This window comes from Nannobrachium achirus (assembly GCF_963921795.1).
Source record: "Nannobrachium achirus genome assembly, chromosome: 15".
NCBI lineage: Eukaryota > Metazoa > Chordata > Actinopteri > Myctophiformes > Myctophidae > Nannobrachium > Nannobrachium achirus.
In genome coordinates this window covers 11,678,053-11,694,043 of record NC_137822.1, presented here as the reverse complement: position 1 = coordinate 11,694,043, position 15,991 = coordinate 11,678,053, and the positions used below count along the sequence as shown (strand labels likewise).

The 15,991-nt window shown below is 41.7% G+C and overlaps 1 protein-coding gene across 2 annotated transcripts in view; it reads right to left on the bottom strand.

Moving 5' to 3' along the window:
- Positions 1-4,971: 4,971 nt before the first annotated feature.
- sfswap (splicing factor SWAP) overlaps positions 4,972-15,991 on the bottom strand; it is a 115,782-nt gene continuing 104,762 nt past the window's right edge. For both annotated transcript variants that reach the window (XM_080743833.1, XM_080743834.1), the window contains 2 exons: positions 14,270-14,342; positions 4,972-5,828 (listed from right to left, as the gene is read on the bottom strand). In XM_080743833.1, coding sequence (XP_080599959.1) covers positions 5,763-5,828; positions 14,270-14,342 — 139 coding nt within the window. In that variant the 3' untranslated portion in view covers positions 4,972-5,762. The remainder of the gene's footprint in view (positions 5,829-14,269; positions 14,343-15,991) is intronic.

Here is a 15,991-nt window from a genome sequence, read left to right as displayed (position 1 = left end):
AGCCCCATTTGATTACATATAAAAGTGTGATTTAATGTGTGGTTGGGGCGTCGTGGTTATTACAGGCACCATTGGAAGGGTTATGAGCGGGCAAGACGGGTTATTCAAATGAGTTATTTAATCTTGAGATGGGGCACGAAGACTCCCTTTAAGAGCCATAGGGCATATAGGAACTGTCCCCATATATATGTCATAGTCTAATAGAGAACCAGCACGTTCAAGACGCGGAGCGTTCGCCGTGCGGTGCCGGGGCGGCGCCGGGGCGGCGCCGGGGCACCCACAGCAACGTGTTCCAGGCGGAGCCTGGCGGAGCCCCAGACACGAAGCCCAACCGAGTTACGAAGCCCCCCTGTATCCACGAAGCCCCAAGCGGCGCGAAGGCCAGCGGACCTTGGTCCTGCTCTTCGCCCCCGAGCGCCGTAGGCGCGAGTGGCCGCGAAGAGCGGGCCAGGGCCGCGCGGCCGGCGGAGCGCCGCGCGAGTTACGAAGCCGTGGTGGACGCAATCGTTATATTAATATTTGCCCAGGCCGTAAGGCCTGGGCAAGCGCACGATAATGGCTAGGCTAGGCTAGGCTAGGCTAGGCTAGGCTAGGCTAGGCTAGGCTACGTAAACAACGTCGCAAATATAGTCGCAAACGAGTGACGTCAGCGCCTTCACTAGTAAATGCATAGAGTATGAGTGAATGGCTGTCGTACGCCACCTGGTGGTGATTAGTGTGTGGTGAACTACAAAACGAGCGCTCTTACAATGAACGTCCTGGGTTACCCAAACATCCTGTAACATATATATATATGGTGGGTTAAGTAGGCTAGTATGCTTACAAAGCAACTGCAGCCCAACTTTTGTCCCATTCTCATACTGTATATCCGTTCTGCGATACACTAGCAGTGGAAAGAAATCTGTCAAAAAATAATCAAAATAACAGGCCATCTCAGCACAGCCAAACTAACGTATAGTTATGTGCTATTATCCTCAGGCAGAGCCTTATTAAAACCAACTTTCTTGCTTCTGCCGCTTTGACACCATTAGGCAATTAACTCGGTTTGGGTTTGTGCACATTTCTTCTCAGGCCGTTGAAGCTTTAGGAGGCCATTGCCCCTGAGCTATAGTCACAATTACGACATAATCAGCAGCGTGTCATCAGCGAACAACGATGTTCAACACGTCCAACGGGTAACTGAGCGAGGTAATGGAGTGCTTACTGTCCGAGGCTGAGGCAAACACCAGCCTACTGTGTCAGCCCCTCTGCAAGGGCAACCTCTCCCCCCGGCATCTGGAATATTAGCCAAAGCAGCTGAGTGTTACACAAACCCTATACATGCTTAGAATGCATAAAAGAACAACTTCTTTGGGGAAAAGGGATGCGGACTCATTCTTCAGAGAAAGTATTCCTGCTGCATTCTGTTTGGTACTTATCCATTCCTCAGCAGCACTGGACAATTACCCAGTGAAAATGCTGTACAAGGCATCACTCCTGTCTTATCAAAGCCGGTGCAGCCGCACTGGAGGAACAGAAAGGGGAATAATGATCAAATGAAAGTCTCTTCAGATACATGGGATTGGCCAGGCGAGCTGCCGGATCCTGGGCCCATGTGTCATAACAGTACTGAGGCAAGATGGGAATAATGAGCACCAAAGATTTGGTGTCTTTGTCAGCTCATAACCCATTATGGAGCCTTTAATTCGATGACTGCGTAGTGTGCGTACAATCGCGCACATCCAAATAAGACATTCTAAAGCTCCCTTCAATTTTCACTGACAGATGCTGAGCTGTGGAAAATGTTTTTATCTGAGCAATTAGCCCGACTGAGAATGTGTTGCCAGTAAACATACTGTGTACACAAACACTGAAAAGAGCATCTGTCTACTGAAAAGACCTGTGTGGGTTTGATAAAGTTTCAGTTTAAGCCATTTCAGAGGGATTAAGAAGCAGCGTTCCATATCTGTCTACTGAAAAAGTCCAATCAGTATTTGCCATAAACAAGTGCAAAAAAGAAGAAAGAGGCCACCATATGGAATACTGTCGACTTACGACAATGCTCCTGTACCTCCTTAGAACTTTTCTCATCAGCCATGCTGAAGTTTTCCTGCATAACCAAAGCAAAACAGGAGATTTTAGATGAGAAACCGTTATGGAGTGTTATAGTACATACTAGGGCATTCACGAATAGTGATTTTTAGTATTCGAATTATTCAACCTCAAAGTATTCGAATAGTCGAATATTCGACAGGACTGGCCAAACTGTCAAATATTAAGTAAGCAAGAGGCGGACATTGTGAAAATAGCAGATCTACATGCTCACAACGCCGATCTGCTATTTTCACAATATTTATCTGCGGAACCGAGTGCTTGTCAGGGTGGGGGTCCCCAGTTCATATATGTTTATTTTGGAGGTCTCGGCCTAAAACGGTTTGAGAACCCCTGGTATAGAGCATTAACAAATTCATCCACCAGGGGCATTGACAACTCATTCTTATGACTTCCTTTCTAGCCAAGCTTTATAAACTATATATTTTTTAAAGAGAAAACAATAAAAAATAAAATAAAATAAGCGAATATTCGACTTCGGTGAACAACGTTGAATAGTGACTTTGATATTCGAATATTCGAATATTTGGTGAATGCCCTAGTACATACAGTACACATACAGGCAGAGTGGAGACACAGCAGTGCCCTGCAGACCACATCCTTGTTTCCTACTGGGTTACAGAACTCTTTACCGCACTCTTTACAGCAGTGGTGGTTCGCAAACCTTTAGGCTCAAGACCAAAAAGAGAAATTAGACGTTTGCCCCGGACCCAAACTAGTGAAAACAGCAGATCTACAAGCTGCTTCCAGGACCCAAACTAGTGAAAACGGCAGACCTACAAGCTTACAACGCGAAGCTTCTTTTGCCGTGTTGTAAGCTTGTAGATCAGCTATTTTCACTACTTCTTTTTTTAATTTTATGTATGGAATTTCTTAGATTGGTTTCTTTGTATTATTTCAAAAAAAAGTTTTTTGGGGGAGAGGAAAATATTTTGAAATATTTCTTTTTTTATGTAGGAAAAGAAAATTGGATTTTTACTCGAGTCGTATATTACTTCTCTTGGTGCTGCCTAAGAATTTAAAAAAAGGATACAGTGTCTATAAAGATATCGACAGGGGAGAAAACTGTTAAATCAGCTGGGGTATCGGGGCAGTGCGGGTTGGGCATCAAGGCCAAACTGAAAGGGCACATTGGCAAATGGCCTTCCTGACCTCCATGAAATTCCTGCCCTGACCTGTCCTACACTAATATCTTCCTAATGATTTCAGTAGCTTGCACCCATACGGCCCGGTTCACACAAGGCCGCTCCGAGGTCTGTGCATGAGCGTGTCAGAAATTCTTCATTTATACTGTTGTTGTTCGATGCCGCGGTGGACAAAAAATTCAACAGCTCACAATGCGCACCACACACCAGCATGCAATGAAAGCGAATTAGGCTCGAGCATTGCAGTATGCGAATAACACGCCTCTAAACCTAAAGACCTCTAGCACTCATTTCGAAAAATATATTTTATTATTTGGCACGGGCAGCACAACGGACGTCAGTGCCAGATAATAAAATATAAAATATCTTCATTCAAGCTTTTTTTTTAAATTAATTTTTCACATATAGGCCCCTCAGCAGTATACAAAATGCCACAGTACTGATTAACAGCCGCAGCATCCATAAAGCAAAAGCAATAAAATATCCTAAAAGGACTCGTGTGTTGGTGAGGTCTTGGTTTTAGTTGAATTGTTTTTGAACCATGCACCCGCTAAGACTGTTGTTTGTGAGGAGTGCTCGCATTTCCTTTTGTAGTAGTAAAGCTCTCTCACATTAATGTTAATAGGCTTTTCTCCAAAACAAAATATCCATTATTGAGTGCCACAGGTGCACCTACGCTCAAAGTATGATGATGATACTGGTTGAATTGGCCTTTACAAATGGCAGCTTATCTGTTGTTGGCCTTAGACACAGCAAACAGTGTAATTTAATTGTGAATGTTAACATGTTTTTATCTTTTCACTGTTGAATACGAGATGTGCCATTGACAGTACTGGCCTTGCAAACATCATTTCCATTGGGGGTAGTATAATGCATTGACCTTGTACTTCATGATTAAAACATTCAGCCACATACGGTATCCAATCCAGTTGATGAGATGCCTTACTCACTGACAATACGCATAATTCTCTATGACAATATTTCAGCGGTAGAGCAGGAAAGTGGTCACGACACTTGTATTAAATTGTTTGTTGCGTCGGTGATGGATAAGGATTGATTGATATCAATATGAAATTACATTTTAGTGTTAGACAACACTTTCAGTTTTAAAAGTGTCAAGGTTATTTTGTTTTGATCTGATAACTAATCCATTGTGACGAGATGTCTCCACTCCAGGTCTGTACAAAGATGTTGACCAGGGAAATGATATCTCAATAAATGTCAGATTGCCCAGGACACAGGATAACAAAATGCCAAACATACTATCTGGCCCCTTACGACTGGGGCCAACAACATGAAAACATCTGATATCTATTGTTATGTTCTACATTGTTATTTTCTATTGGCCAATGAAAGTCTTCTATGCTGTGTACACTCAACTATATATGTGAAATTATTATGCTTTGTACTCAGAGAAGCTATGGGTGAAAAATGCTCTACTGTACTTGCTGTACAGTACTTTGAACTCTGACTATATTTTCAATATAACTTATCAAAAAACGCATATTCCCCGGTGTGGTCTCCCTTTATTGTGTCTTCAAATCAATATGGGATATTCATTGACTCTGTGGTTTTACTCTGTGGGTGGAAACGTCTTCTGGAAAAGGAATATACAAATATGGGAATTAAACCAAAATCCCATCAGTCGGTCATTGACATTTTATAATCTCACACGTTCAAGATGAAGAAATATATATATAAAGCCAAGGCTCCTGGGAAATTCTATTTCAAAATTTATTGACATTTTGCATTAGAAAGCAGCTCTGCTTTGAATTCTGTAGAACCTTGACACAAAAAAAATAGAAGGCCACACGTTGGAGCTGAGAGACGACAGCGAGAAAGAGAATGGATTTTTAAAGTGAGCTGGCCAGGTGGAGAGGAAAGAGACAGATGGGAGAGAGAATGAAGAGAACGAACAACAGAGGGACGGATTGGGGAGGAGAGAAATAAAATGAACAAAACAACGCAATCCTTCACAGAAGGATGGAATACAACCCCTCTGGCGTCGGTCGGCACAATTATGCTATGCAGCGAATAATGTCTCCGTCAACAATTTGGGAGGAAATTAAAATCCTTTCTTTTCAGACACGATGCAAGACACACGCCTATGAATCATTTACCATGCTTTGAAAATTCCTGTGCCAAAAAAGACAATAGTGATATACAGTATAATAACACACTGCATCACATTTTTCACCCTGGTGACACTAGACGTTTTGTTTTCTCAGGTACAAAGTCAGATACTATACAGTAAGTAGTTCAAGAGCTTCCTCGATCCACACTTACAATGCTGGAGGTACACATCAAAGGACGATGACACAACACTAAAGACAAACAGGGAGATGAAAGCTCAAAACACATCCAGGCCAACTACAGCTCCAGGAAGGAGGGGGAGAATGCCACATGCTGATTGGCTGAAGGTACAGGGGGCTCGACTTTGTCACCATGGCGAGGCAGAGAAGAAGAGGGGGGAAAAGCCGCGGACCCCTCCGTCTGCCTGGCGGGGTGACGATGGCCACATTCTCTTCAGGACGTCGGAGGCTGGAAGGTCTTGGAGGTGGCGAGCATGGCCCGCACTTTAGCCATCAGATCCTGTTTAGAGAGAGAGAGAGGAGAGACAAAGGGACGCCATCAGATGAACAGAAACAGGGAACAGAAACGGGTAAAAATGGTAAATGGTCCATTAATATAGCGCTTTTATCCAAGGCATATTTACAACGATTTTGCGTTACATTCACTCACACATTCATACACCAATGGCAAAGGAAACCATGCAAGGCACAAGCCTGCTCATCGTGAGCAATTAAGTGTCTGCTCAAGGACACTTCGACACCAACTCTGGGGAAGTCCCGGATCGAACTGGGAACCCTTCTGGTTCCCAAGCGGCGGCTCTACCTGCTGAGCACCAAGGCTGATAAAGCATCTACTGTATCAGTTTAGAAGCCCTGTAATCATTTTTACTCCCCACTACTGCTGCTCGCTAGCATCGTGCAATCAGCCTGTCTGTTTTGTACTTTGTTCTCTCATCTTCCCCCACATCGTTTCTCTTTCAAGTGGAGATTTGAAATGTGGAATCCAGCAGTGGGTTTTGCCCTGGGACCAACTAATGATAAAGATAATGCCAATAGCAATGCCTCATCATCTTGCTCTCTTGGCTTGACTTTAGACACATCGAATCGAGTTGAAAAATACAGCAAAGAACTGCTCTGGAAATAAAGACAGAAATCCTCAAAGGGAAATTTAAATATAAACACCAATTTGGCAATTTTTGCGTCTACTTGTGTGTGTACCCAAAGACAGTTTTGCTTTATTCAATATCTAGATAATTCATAATCATTTGGTGACTGATAGTGTCCTTGTAATGAAGGAGACCCTCATTAAAAAAAATGTCATGCATGGGATTGGGATTACAGGACTCCTTGATTTAACATTGTAGAAAATATGAACATAATGAATATAGATACTGCCATTGTTATGCCTGATTTATAATTAGTTGTGCGTCACTGTCTCCCTAAAACTGTTGTGAGCTTGTAGATCGGCTATTTTCAGTGTGTGTCACCGGCACATTAAGTATAATCAATCAGTCATTGTCACGTCTGACATGAACATGGTTGCTCTGTTTTCTTCAACTGTTTCACACAAACAAAATAAAAACAGGAGAGGTAGATGTGAAAAGCAGCTGCATGAAGGATGAAAAAAGGAGGAAATCCCGAGAGATTTCTAAAAAATCACACCCGTGTGAAGTGGAGCTGTGTGTGTGTGTGTGTGTGTGTGTGTGTGTGTGTGTGTGTGTGTGTGGATCATGTGTGTGTGTGTGTGTGTGTGGATCATGTGTACCGATTTTTGTGACATTTGAAGAAAATATGTAGGAAAAGGAGCAAAAAGTGTGTTTTGGAGAAAATTCAAGATGGCGGAAAATCTATCATGGCGCAAATGGGCGTGGCCTATATGGGGAGATGCGTCATGACCCAAGGAATCCAGGGAAAAAATATTTTTAATTTTCCGACCTACGGTTCAAGAGTTACGGGCCAAAACGTAAAGTGGGGTGTTATGGCGCCACCATGCGGCCAAATGACACAATTATTTTTTATTTAATCCTTGAAACCATTATGAACCTCCTCTCCAAGTCTTGAAACTCTAGCCCCTATGGTTTGCGAGAGACAAATAATTGAATGTGAGTTTTTGCGATTCCCATTATAAGTCAATGGGGAAAATTAATTCACTAATAAATTAATATCAATTAAACTATTGAACCTTTCTCTTAGCAAGTTACTAGCCCACGATTCCCGAGTAAGCCGGTCGATTTGACATATGGCGTGAGTGTGTGGTGGCAAAACTGTGGGACTAGTAACGTGCCGAAGTTTAGGAAGTTCAGGCTACATACAGACACACACACAGACAGACCCACACGGCCACGTATAGGGAGCCTGTGCTTCACACAGCTCCAAAAAGAAACCTGAAGACGTCTATCAGTGAGACACGAAAGACATCAGAGAAGGTAAAGCTCAATTTATACTCCATCACACAACAAGTGTTGCTTGTCGACAGAAACAACTACAAGCTAACAACATGTGACAATGCAACGTTTTGTTGAACGCCACCATACGGCGGAACATAAATTAAGCACCGAGAGAGAGAGAGGGACAGGTAGAGATGATGAAAAGAATCAAAGTCAATGGAAAGATGGGCAGGCTAGGCTGACTTGACGAGCTCCATCTCAAGAGTATGAAATAGGGATACAACAAAGAAAGAAATGTCACTATACTATACCGTATATACAATATACAGTATGCAGTAATTTATGAATCTCTTGATTATTTGATTAATTGAAGAATTAAATTGATAGTTGCAGCCCTGGTATGAACCACAGAGAGAGAAACACAAGGGTAGAGGAGAGAAAGCGTAGAGTAGAGGTACAATTGAAAAGAGCGTGGAGAGGAAGCAGACCGGAGTAATTCAGAGATAGATTGGTAATAAAGAGGGGTCCATTTGGCACTTGCACTGCAAGGGGTGGGTGGAATGAAAATTGGGTGAATTATTGATTATGAGGTGGCCGGTATGAAGCCACACGTGGAGTGTGAGGTGGAATCGGGGGCAGAATAGCGGTAATGTGGGAGGAAAGTTATTTCCTGTCGGGGAAGAGCAAATAGCGACAACAGTATGGCGGCGACATTATTAGCGAGACTCAATGGAGTGTTTCTAAAGGAGAAAATGGATAGTGCCTATGGGGCATATTCACATTTTTATTGAATTTCAAACGACAGTTCGGGTTTCCATGGCGGATTACATTATTGAGTGAACAAAGACATAATGGGGTAAGCGAGTACAACATGGTCCTTCCCAATTTGGTAACATCCTTCAAGTTGTTAACCCATTTAGGCTTATTGACTACTTTAACCATTGAAAAATAGCAGATATACAAGCTCACAGCGCGGCACCGAGTGCCGCGCTGCGAGCTTGTAGATCTGCTATTTTTGAAAAATCATGATTTTTCTTTGCAAGTCTTTGAATATATAAAAGCGAACATTTGTAACTCAAATATTTGCTTCTGGGGGGTCCCTGGAACAACATATTTTGAGATGGGGGTCCGTGGCTAAATACCTGTAATTTTGGGGGTCCTTGACATGAAAAAGTTTGAGAACCACTGATTTAGAGGAAGGATTTAGTAGTCGGGTCAAAGATATTCAAAGACTTGCACTAATTTTCACGATTTTTCAAAAATAGCAGATCTACAAGCTCGCAGCGCGGCACTCGGTGCCGCGCTGTGAGCTTGTATATCTGCTATTTTTCTAAAGTTAAAGCATAAAATAATGGTTAAAGTGGTTAAAATCTAACGCGACTCGGGCGCGTTCCAGGTATTTGAGTGTTAAACACTACACGTCTGAATGAAAAACTAGCATTAACTATTATCCACACTACAATAACACTGACCCACCCAGAGACCTTTACTCTAGCGCCAGCCTTTTACTCTTTTACGAGCACACACTCAGACACACGTATGAACAAACACGTCACATAACCAGTATGGCTATTTAAGAAGCTAATAACGGCCAGCATGTCATATTATAAAGTCATCATGTTTCGACGAGAGCTTATACTTACAGTATGGTGCCTGTTGCCTACCGCAAGTCTAAAGTATCCACCTACCAGGCAGCTACATGTCACATTTGACAGTTTCACAACCACTTACAGTATGATTTCTGAATGTTCTTCAGATGAAACCAATGGGTGTTCCCCTTCGTTCCCTTCAAACAAGGCTGTATAGTCTATACAGTATTTCAGTAACAGATCTAAACAGTTTACGGTCACGGTGTACTCATTCATCAATTGCCTTGGATTAGCTGCAGTGTCCACCATACTGTAACACAGCCTTGCTCCAGGGCTGGCCTCAGTTACACCAGTGTTTCTGTCTGTCGCCCTGAGCCTTAGCTAGTTGCCTAGTCTCATTCCTCATCTGGTTCTCATCACAGATAATGTCAGTCTTTTGTGTTTGGGGTTGACTGTGCTAGAGCTAGACGGCTGACATGAAAGGAGGAGAGAAGAGATTGGTACTCCTAAATTGGTTAGGTCAACTTGTCGGTAGACGTCTGTTGAGCACGCGTAGCTTTGAGATGTTCATCCATCATCGTTGCAGGTGTGTGAGACAGACGCACAAATTCCCATGGGTTCAACAGTATGTTAGGCTTTACTTACACTTGCCGTTTCAATGCCACGCATTTGAAATATGGGTTACCTTATATGAAGAACTTGCAGTTGCAGTAACGCCGCACTCTTCAAAAAGTTCTGACACTATAAACAAACTAAAATTCAGCTAATTTAACGTCACAAAGCTGGTTATGTAGGCCTTCATATTGGAGATGCTGGTCTCTAGGCAACTTCAGAGGGTCCAGAAATGGAACAAAAGTCAGTAGGAGTAAAACAGTTAAAGCTATACTGTGTAAGTTGCTCAACTGGTGGTCTGTAGCAGTATAGCAAACCGCGGTCGCGTTTGCTTTTTTCGTCCGTTTTTCGCTCGCGGACCGGGCCGTCAGACCACCGCGTCCGCCTCGCCTCGCCGAGACGCTTTCAATGAGGTCTCCCGTGTCCTTCTACGAGCAGCGGTTGGGGAGTTACATGCTAGACTCCTCCAGTGTAAACACTGCAGTGTACTTCCTGAAGGCGTGTTTCCTAAACCCACCAGAGAGCCCGGCAGTGTATGTTCTGCGCTGTGATTGGCCGGCAGTGTATAACCCTCACTGTGATTGGCCGGTAGTGTGATGACGCAATTTTTCCGCGAAAACCGGTCCCGGGCAGGGATCATAGAAAACATATAAAGAGAAGGCTTTAGAAGCTGAAAATAACGGAGTGGGGGTTCTAAAACTTTAGCGATTTAACAGCTAGGACCATTTTAAGATTTGTTTTATAAAAAAAGTTACATGGTCTAACTTTAAGTTAAACCTGTGATGTCCAAAACATTGAAGGAAAACCCATATTATATTATAGTATATATACTGTAAGTTGTCCTTTTCTATGTACCGCTAATTTCACACAGGCGTGTTAAATGAGCTACATTGGTTACAAATGAACTAAAGTACATTGGATGCACTGGTTATTCTTTCCTTACTTATTTTAATTTCCTGAAAAGCGATAATTTTGGATATACAAGGACATATTATGCTGGATGGATATGCCATGTGATATGCCATGTGTAAATAATAGTGCTGCCAGAATTGGCCAAAAATTATGTTTGAATATTCCTTTTAAAACACCACGTGGATTCGATCCATTCAAATCGAATTTCGAATGTATATTGATTAATGCTGGCATATTAATATATAAAATATTATATGCTGTAAAACTTCTATAAAAGAAGTCTATTTCTTTCTCTAGAAATGCTGCTAAGAAATGCAATCTCTTGCTAGATCAAATTAATGATTCATCCTTATTTTATTCTATAGCCTAATTATAATTAAGCTGTGCGGATTTATCTGGAGAACGGGGACTCATTGCTCCAACAATGCGCTCATTGTGCTGTGATTTGTTTTTTGTTTAAATCAAATTAAGGTAGGCCACAAGAGAAATGTGAGAGACATGTGAGTAAACAGTCTGCCTTCACTACCAAATGAATCGCCCGTTTCAGCTTGCCTCGTTATCATTTTGAATCAATTTAAGTTACATTGTGTGATTAAACGTGTGTGTTTTCTAATACAGAGCAACTGCAAGTCTAAGCCTACCGACTCGCAGAGGCACTTTGTGTCCGTCTGCGAGTGGGACGGTCAGTGTGTCGCTAAACCACCGCTAATCTACAAGCTTTTTACATTTTATTCAAAACTTAATTTTGTATAGTCGAATATTATTTTATTTTTTAATATTCGAAGGAATATTCAAATATGGAATATTCATTGGCAGTCCTAGTAAGTACATGTAGATAGCTTTTTGTATTCTTGAATCCTTATTTTTTCCCCTCTCTTGCCCCCACTCTTCTTTCCTTTCCTTCTCTTTCTGGAAACAATCAGAAACTATGGAGCTTGCACAAAACATGACATTTCACCCACTGTTTCACACCTGTAAACCTTTTCATGTGACAATACAGATGATTCCGACGAGGAGGGATCTTGGTTGAAAACATGGCAGGGGATGCTGGCTGCCAGCCTCACAATTACGCAGCCATTCTGTGAACTGTCAAAGGTCGCTACGTGAGAGAAAGGGTGACTGCATCTGGCTCTCATGATCTGCAATCACAGCCGTTGAGTCGCAGCAAAAAACACGTACCCTCTTGCGTTTAACCCATTTAGGCCTAGAATTATTGAATGCTTTAACCAGTGAAAAATAGCAGATCTACAAGCTCACAGCTGCGAGCTTGTAGATCTGCTATTTTTGAAAAAGTTGTGAAAATGTGTGCAAATCTTTGAATATATATATTTTCAAAGCGAACGTTTTTAACTCAAATTTTGTTTCTGGGGGGTCCCTGGAACTAAATATTTTGAGATGCGGGTCCGTGGCCAAATAAATATCTGTTTGGGGGTCCTTCACATGAAAAGGTTTGAGAACCACTGACATAGTAGTCTCTCAAGAACATAACTAACTGAGCTCCAGTTAAGTGAAAAGGACCTTTTCTTTGACGATGGCTGGCCAGATTACTGACATAGAAACATAGGTTTTTCAAAAAACCTTAGAAGGATTCAAAACACTTATAGAATCGGTTCAAAATTCTAATTTTCACGATTTTTCTAAAATAGCAGATCGCAGCTGTGAGCTTGTATATCTGCTATTTTTCAATAGTTAAAGCATAAAATAATGATACACAATACTGTACACGTTCTAAATGGGTTAAATAATGCTTAAATAATTAAAGCAACTAAAAATGACCAGACTTCTCTCTGAGGAGAAGAGATTGGACGTGGGCCAAAGGTTTCACATTCTCATCCAAGTGGTCCGTTATTCAAAACAGTGGTTTTAAATATGAAAGTAAAAGGCCCCAACGGTTTCATAAAAGCATATTTACATTTATGGTCCAGGCGTATAGAGCTGGACTAATGTTAAACTGTGAGTTTTAAATGACTCCCTGCCCTTTCCATCTTTTCCTCTCACACTCTATTCGTCTAAAATGAATCACTTTGGTTTCCGTTGGTCTGGCTCTCTCATTTCCTACTAATAGTTCTCTCCCTCTCTCTGAGATGAAAGCACTTTGTATTTAACCACCGCCACTTGGCTGTCACACAAAGATTTGGAGGGCCTCCTGCAGTAACTCTGAGGACCCCCTAGGGGTCCCGGACCCCCCTGTTGAAGACCCTTGACCTAGTAGACAAGCATGCCTAACAGAATAATCATGTCTTGCACACGTTCACACAAAAGACCCCCAAAGCATAAATACGCCCACCATAAATATGGCCCCCACATACACTCGCGTGTGTGCTTGGACACACACAAGCACGCACAGCATCAACATGCAGATGAGTAATAATACTTGTACCACTTAAGCTGCCACAAATGTTCCACTAGTTAGAGGCAGAATGCTTGAAGGTGACTTTAGGTCAGAGATTAGCTGGTCTACAGCATGCAGATCAACTGCACATAAAGCTAAGATAGCCCCACTGGGGTACAATACATGCTCATTTTAAATAGGATATAATGTCCATGTTTGCAACCATAAATTCTACTAGCCCCCATGTAAAACAACGATCAAAGTAAAAAACCTCTGTGCTGGACAATACACTGTGACCAAATATGATACAGTATATAAATATAAAATGCTCTGAGCTGGATACTACAGTCTAGAACAATGTGATCACAATTCTAAACAGCAGCATATTTAAGATGCCAACATTGTATTTTCAACATTTTTACAGAGTTTAAAGCAATTTTGACATGCTGTCTTTACCAATAATAATAATCTTTGTCCTGGTCCTTAAAACGTGTATTAAAATGTTAAAATTAAAAGCTCCACTCCAGTGAGCCATGGCAGGTTTTTTTCTCTCTCTGTGTTCTGTTGACTGATAGATAATATACCTAGATTCCTGCAGGTGTCGTAATAATCGTTGCCTCTTTTGGAATGCAACAACCAAAGTGGTGAATAGTGGTTTGGAACGATACAAACACAGTGGAAAGTAACTGGTAAATGGTGCATTGGAACGACACAAACACAGTGGGAAAGTAACAGCAAAGGTGATATAACCTCCCCCCTATAACCCTCCCCCCGATGATGATGCTTACGCTGAGACCTTTTTTTTGTGTAATTGAGGTCAGGAAAAAGAATTAATTAAATGAAAATGTGATGTCATAAGACCTTTAAGAAGTCAGAGGCTCCATATACTGTATAAAAGAACATTTTAAAAACATAGTTAATACTTCAAACTGAAAGTCAGTTCTAGGCCACAGCTAGACTTGAACAAATGGACAAAGTCCAAAGATGTAGAGAGCCTATGCTGTAGTAAGTAACAGCTTCTTCTATTCAGTGGGTCAAACACAGTTCATCCATTCAACAGCATTGTGTAGTGGGTAGGCTGTAGCTAATAGGTAGAGGGCTGCTGAGTGCAGATATAAATGAGTAATACCTGAGTGATTTTGGTCTGCACAGAGGACACTATCGTTGAAGCCACAGGTTTGTCTTTCTCCTGAGATCCACCCCTGAGGAGAGTCGAGACACAGTCCAGAGATCGAGGCATGGAGAGAGAAAAATTAAATGAAAGCGTTAAGTCATGGTCAGCTATGACTGTACATTATTATGAGAAGACACAAGAGGCAGGGACAACAGCGATAGAGGAAGCATACGGGTGCCAGGCTAATTTATTAATGTGTGTTTAAAAGCACAATTTAAATGGAGAGGTTTGTCCCTGCTCATCCAAATGGACTTGACTTGTCACATAAAGAGGCCGATACAATAATAATCTTGCCCTGTTGGGACTGATATGTGAAATGTTTAAAGGAAGGCTGTTGTGTCCACATACAGTACATAGGATTAGGATGCAAATCCCTGCTTGAAACCTATAAACCTATATATACCTTGGATGAGCTCCTTTTAGACTCGGGTTTGAATCCAAGTGGTTAAATTAGGATCTCATCCAGAATCGGGTTTGTGGTGTGGTGGGGTGTCAAAGGGGGTTTGATATAGCAGAGTAGTCCCTTAGCTATGGAATGATTTATCTTTAGAAGAGTTGAAGAGGTAAGCAAGGTGACCGCAAAGCAGCCAAAAGGCATGCACATCTAAAGCCACAGTTGGCTGGGTGCTAGACTAAAACAGTGCATACAGGTAGAAGAATAAAAGTCTGCACACCGATTTTTGCTCCTAAACATTAAGTTTACTTGTGGTAACGTTTCTATTAAGTTTACTTGTGGTAACGTTTCTAGCCTAACGGCTCTTCATCAGGTCTGATGTAGGACAATTGGGTTTGAATCTAGGCGTTTACAAACAGCATTTTGTGGCATTTCACAGCTCAATTTCTGTCTGAAGGTGTTATATATTATGCATGTGTATCTTTGTGTGAGTTGGTAAATCTATATGTTTGTGTGCATGACTGAATACGTCATGGTATAATATATCATGGCATGGTGATACAGGATTCATGTATCACTTCGCTGGGGGGGTTATCAGCCAAGTGTGCCAGTTTCCAACTCAAACAAAAACAAACACGTTCTCCCTACGAATGCTTGCAAACGTATGGAAATGTTCTCAAACACAATGCCTTGTTGAATGCATCTCTGATGTTCACAACAAAGGCTGTTCAGCGGAGCTGTGTGTCTGTTGACAGCCTGACACTGGTCTATAGAGGGCTCCCATGCCCTCTATCTGGCAGTGCCATGTTTCAGCCTCACAGTTGCAACAACCTTTCTCAATGACACTTCAGCAGGAGTCGATGAACGTGTGGGTCATCTGGATGAACAGGTGTTTGTTTGTGGCTCACGGTGCAAATGGACCAACATGTGTTCTGTAGCGTCGATTTCGTAGACCAGGGGTCTTCAACGTTTTTAGGCCAAGGACCCCATAGTTGAGAGAGAGATGAACCAGGGACCCCCATAGATTCCATATAATTTCATCGTTTGACGACACAATCATCAGTGTATTTTGGATTCATGTCAATTTGTGTTTTCAGATATTTAACCATACATTTTTGGCGACAAAATCAACTGTAGCTTTAGTCCACTAAAATCTTATGATGTTTAGTCAACTAAAACTAAACTTTTCAGATGACTAAAATTAGACTAAAAGTAAGACTATGACTATGAGTAAGACTATGATAAATTAAAAAAAAAATGTTTTTTGCTTGTTTGTATTGTTT